This window comes from Lolium rigidum, chromosome 4 (genome assembly GCF_022539505.1).
Source record: "Lolium rigidum isolate FL_2022 chromosome 4, APGP_CSIRO_Lrig_0.1, whole genome shotgun sequence".
Classification (NCBI taxonomy): Eukaryota; Viridiplantae; Streptophyta; class Magnoliopsida; order Poales; family Poaceae; genus Lolium; species Lolium rigidum.
The window spans coordinates 151,944,658-151,949,723 of NC_061511.1; the positions used below are offsets into that span (position 1 = coordinate 151,944,658).

Below are 5,066 nucleotides of genomic sequence, written 5' to 3' on the forward strand. Positions count from 1 at the left end.
AAAAAACGAAAACAGAAAACCGGAAAAAAAGAAATAGAAAAAAGAAATAAAAAAGAAAAGAAAAATCGAAAAAGGAGGCAGCCTCACCTAACTGGGCCGGCATGTACCGCTCTCGGGGTGTGTGGCACGCGGTACGCGCCTACCTGGTCCGTGTATAGGCTTTGCCGACAATCGGTAGCCGCTCCCGAGAAATTCCCAATTTTTAGATTGAATCCGAGTGCGTTCGGAAATGTATCGGCCCAGCCCATCCTTGGCTGAAGCCCGTGAAGATAGATTACCCAAAGAAGGAACGGACTACGGAGCGGAGTAGTAGATTCAGTCAGAGCAGACGCGGACGTCCAAAAAAAAAAGAGACCATCGGAGCGGAGCGGCGAGGCAGGCCGCAGGCATGGCCGCCGGGAGCCTGGACCTCCCCGTGGTAGACCTCGCGTCCCCCGAGCTCAAATCCGTCGCAGAGGCCGTCCGAAAGGTTTAATCGCACGATTTCTATGTTGCGTGGACTCAGCAAGAAGCGTAACACGACATGCGATTTGATTTGGTATATGCAGGCATGCGTGGACAGCGGCTTCTTCTACGTCACCAACCACGGGATCCAGGACGAACTGCTGGCGGCGGTGTTCGCGGAGAGCAAGAAGTTCTTCGAGCTGCCGCTGGAGGAGAAGATGTTGCTGCACAGGAACAGCGCCCACCGGGGCTACACCGCTCCCTACGACGAAAAGCTCGACGCCTCGTCCAAATTCAGAGGTCTAATCCAGTTCCTGATCTAGCCGGTTCTTCCTCCGCAGGTTAAGCTGCCTGTTGTGGTGAATCTTAAGTATAAATATAAACTCGGAGCACGTGTCAGGTTACCAATAAAAGCATGTACTGAGTTGTTAAGTACTCTTCAGTTAGAAGGGAAATAGAGGATTTGGGACGTTTTGCTGCTGGTACTGGCAGGGTTAGACACCATTATTCTGGAATATTTACAACTTTTTTTTTTCTCGAGGAACATTATTCATGGCTTACGATTTTTAAAATTTAACAAGAAGCTGACGTTAGTCCACTCTAGCCTGCTGACAGTATCCTGGGTTCCTCACATCCTATAGCTTCAAACAACCACCACACATTGTGGGTTTTACCATCTGCTCTGCTGTTTCTAGTGATACAGTTGAGATCCCTGATTGTGAATTTAGTGATTTCTGGTATTGAGCAGGAGACCTCAAGGAGAGTTTCTACATCGGAACGGTCCGGGATGTAGGTATGCAGAATGATCCTAACCAATGGCCTCCTGAAGGTACTTAATCTTCTTTGTCATCTCCTAAGAACTGGTAATTTAGTCAACTACATCAGTCATGTTATTTGAACAGAAAAATGAAACCCTGTCTGGTAAAATCATCCGCAGAGCGCTTTCCATCTTGGAAGGATACAATGAAGTTGTTCCATGCTACTGCACTGTGAGTTTTTTTCCATGGCTCAGCAAAAATAATTTGAGCAATTGTCTTACAACCACCAATGGTTCAGACTTCCAGTATTGCATCTGTATGGTCTTTTTATTGAGCTGTCTAAATCAATAGTTCATGTTATTTCTTTTTCCCAACTAGGGCTGCCAGCAAAAGGATAATCTCTCTAATTGCTATGAGTTTGGACCTAGATGCTGAATTCTTTTCGAAGATTGGGGCATTGGACTGCCCGTCAGCAGCTCTTCGGTTATTGCACTACCCAGGTTACATCAACGTGTTTCCTATATATTATTTGAAACAATCAGAAGCTCTACTCTAATTACTACTGTTAGAGAGCATAGATGCTTCATATTGATTACTGTTTGCTCCTTGTCATCTTCATGATTGATGATAGTTGCTTGGGTGGCTTGTTTCAAACATATGTATGTATTCGTGCTCCGATTAATGAAAAAAACATGAAAACATTAAATAAATATGAATTTTCTTAAATGGTCAACAACTTTATTTTATAGTGAACATGAACGTATTGTGTGCCATTCTAATGAATGAAAATTTGGGGTTCCTCCTATGCGGTGTGATCCTTGTTTGTGTGGATTGAGGAATGTGGAAAATTAATAAATTGGTAGGATGTGAATGCATGATGGTGGCTCATTTGGGTTGGGTAGCTTTGTTATATGACACTGCTTTGCTTTCCCGATATTACCCTAAACTCTTGATTTTGCCATTCTGATGAATGAAAACTTGGAGTTTCTCCTATGTTATGTGGATTTTGTGAATTGAGGGGTGTGGAAAATTAATAAATTTGTAGTGATATGAATGCACGATGGTGTCTCTTCTGGGTTGGGTAGCTTTGTTATCTGACACTGCTTTGCTTTCCCGATGTTATACCCGAAATCTAATTAAAAAACTGAAAACAGAAAAAAAAACACATTGATTTTGTTTGTGATACAACTATTTGTCCTAACTCCTAACTACTGTGGAACCAATTGAGTATTATGTCCTTACTATTGTGGAGCCAATTGAGTAATTCTGTACATATTACTATTGTGCAGCCAATTGAGTAATTTTGTACTTATAACTATTGTGCAGCCATTTGATTAATTCTATATATTATTTTCTTAAATAGTATTTAATGATTTTTTTTCTAAATGAAGTATTCCCTCCGTCTAAAAATAGATGTCTCACTTTTGTCTAGATACGGATGTATCTAAATGCATTTTAGTTAGAGATACATCCGTATCTAGATAAAGTTGAGACACCAATTTTTAGACGGAGGGTGTATTTTTTAGAGAAAAACAAGTGAAAAATGATATCAAGTTGACTGTAGGTGAAGTAAACGAGTCTGATAACGGAAATTATGGTGCATCAGCTCATTCAGATTATGGAATGATAACTCTTTTGGCAACGGATGGCACTCCTGGCTTGCAGGTACGCTTTTTTCAATTCATCAACTTTAGTTTTGTTCTCTCTGTAGCTAATAAATCATGTTAATATAATTCAGGAAGTTCTGTTTGAGCAGAGATTTATGTGCCCATTTTTTCCAAACAAACAATAAATCTTGTATTAGGAAATTAGGAACAGTGACAAACATTATTTTGCATTTATAATTTTATATGCTGGATTCTTGAACTGCTGTGAGTGTACAGATATGCAGGGAGAAGGATAAGGAGGACTGGAAAGATGTTCATCACATTGAGGGGTAAATACTTCTTCACAAACAGCAATATAGCCTGTTGTCCCGCATAGTGATTATATTCAGAAGCTTGAATACCTTCTACTCCCTCCGTCCCATGAAGGTTGTCTGAGATTTATCAAAATTTGGATGTATCTATATGCTATTTAGTGTCTAGATACATCCAAATTTTGACAAATCTCAGACAACAGCAAGTCAGCAGCAGCTCTCGACAACATGTGGTGGCTTGTAGACGCATGGTTTCTAACTTGCATTGTTCTAGCAACCTTCAGCAAAAACATAAGGTTTCGGCATCAAATTTTCTGTATGCATGTGAATAGCTAACGGTCATGGATTCTTTTTGTACCTAGCTTTCGAGTAGGCAAGCCGAGCTTTGAATATTTGCCATCGTTACATAATTTTGAAAGTGGTTCGACCCTTAATAACCAACGGTTAACCATTTATACCCTATAATAATCTAATGGTTAACCTATATTATCCCTTTATATAAAATGGTTAAATAGGTTCTGATCCAAAAAGTAGATGGTTAACCAAATCCCATCCTGAGATGGAGGGAGTACTATATTTGCTTCTTTGTTCTGTCTATTTGCCGGGCCCCTGTTTTGCATTATTTTTGGACAATATTTGCAGGTATGAAAAATGCTGTTAAGAAATCTTTTGAACTTGTAGGGCCCTTATTGTGAATATTGGTGATTTGTTAGAAAGGTGGACGAATTGCGTTTTCAGGTACTATCCTTTCTTACCATATTTGATCAATTATGTGGCTGTTCTCTGCAGTAGCAGTTGTTCCCAAAAAAGAAAAGTAGCAACAGTTGGGAGTACTTGCAGTCGAGAAATTTCTCCCTTTGCATCTCAATGCTGCTAAATATTGTTGGATTCAGCTTGTCAACGTCATGGACACAGTTTTTAGGTACATATGGATCATGTTAGAATATGGCAGGTTATTCTGAAATTGTACTCAGAATATTCTCTTGGATTATTATGATGTCTTCTGCACTTCGCTTGTAATTTTTCTTTGCACAAACCTTGCATAGGACTTTGATTGTTATACACTTTTCTTATTATTTCCAGATCTACACTTCATCGTGTTGTCTCAGTTGGGAAAGAGCGATATTCTGTGAGTACCCTAACTATTGAATTCAGAATTTTGTTAAAGGGTTTTCAGTTCCCGTCACTGTTTACAAGATTTCTGTTGAAGAATTCGGATGGCGCTTTTTCATGTGGAAAACCATCAGCGTTTATCTAGAAGTAGCATTGCAGCTGATAGCTTTCACGCTTTAATATTGGAATCTGTTTGGCGCATATCTTTTACACATGTTTTTGTATACATCAGGCCGCTTACTTTCTCGATCCAAACCCCGATTTAGTGGTGCAGTGCTTGGAAAGCTGTTGCTGCGAGGCATATCCTCCAAGGTTCTCTCTCTGCTCTTGGCCGAATATTTTACTATTTACTTTTAAGATTGATTTTCACAAATTTTAAGTGTAATTTTCAGGTTTCCACCTATCAAGGCGGGCAACTATTTGAAAGAACGATTAAGTGCCACATACAAATAGATACACCCTCCGATCCATGAAAGGTGTCAGAAATTTAATATAAAAGTTGTACTAACATAGTACTAAATTCCCCACACTTTTTGTGGATCGCAGGAAGTACTAGAATTCTCTGCGCAATTGTGTGGCTATACATTTGAACCTAAGCATCTATGCTTGAAAAAAGGAGATGTATTTTCTACACAATTTTAATGGTTAGTATTGTAAATATGGTTATATTTTATTACAGTTATAAGTTGTAACAGTTTAAGTATATACTTGATCAATCGGTTGCTTCATGGTATAGACTCATGGGAACAAACGTGCAAATGCTCCTCTTTCTCCTTGGTTCAACGTGGGAATTTCTGGCCTCTTAGAACTAGTGTCTCAGTTTGTTTTGGCGC

General features: G+C 39.5%; 1 protein-coding gene across 1 annotated transcript; it reads left to right on the forward strand.

The window, feature by feature from the left end:
- Window positions 1–388: 388 nt before the first annotated feature.
- Window positions 389–4,856, forward strand: LOC124708623 (2-oxoglutarate-Fe(II) type oxidoreductase hxnY-like). The gene is made up of 11 exons (XM_047240300.1): window positions 389–469; window positions 549–744; window positions 1,193–1,273; window positions 1,382–1,433; window positions 1,581–1,702; window positions 2,767–2,867; window positions 3,086–3,138; window positions 3,802–3,858; window positions 4,204–4,249; window positions 4,466–4,545; window positions 4,626–4,856. Exons 1-11 carry the CDS (start codon window positions 389–391, stop codon window positions 4,684–4,686), a joined length of 930 nt encoding a protein of 309 aa, XP_047096256.1. The 3' UTR covers window positions 4,687–4,856.
- The last annotated feature ends 210 nt before the right edge of the window (window positions 4,857–5,066 follow it).

Bases quoted from the DNA above. Each gene is read 5' to 3' on its own strand.
- LOC124708623 (XM_047240300.1), top strand. From the start codon at position 389: ATGGCCGCCGGGAGCCTGGACCTCCCCGTGGTAGACCTCGCGTCCCCC. The intron at 745-1,192 runs GTCTAATCCAGT...GGTATTGAGCAG, and splicing joins CGCCTCGTCCAAATTCAGAG to GAGACCTCAAGGAGAGTTTC. The intron at 4,546-4,625 runs GTTCTCTCTCTG...TGTAATTTTCAG, and splicing joins TGCGAGGCATATCCTCCAAG to GTTTCCACCTATCAAGGCGG.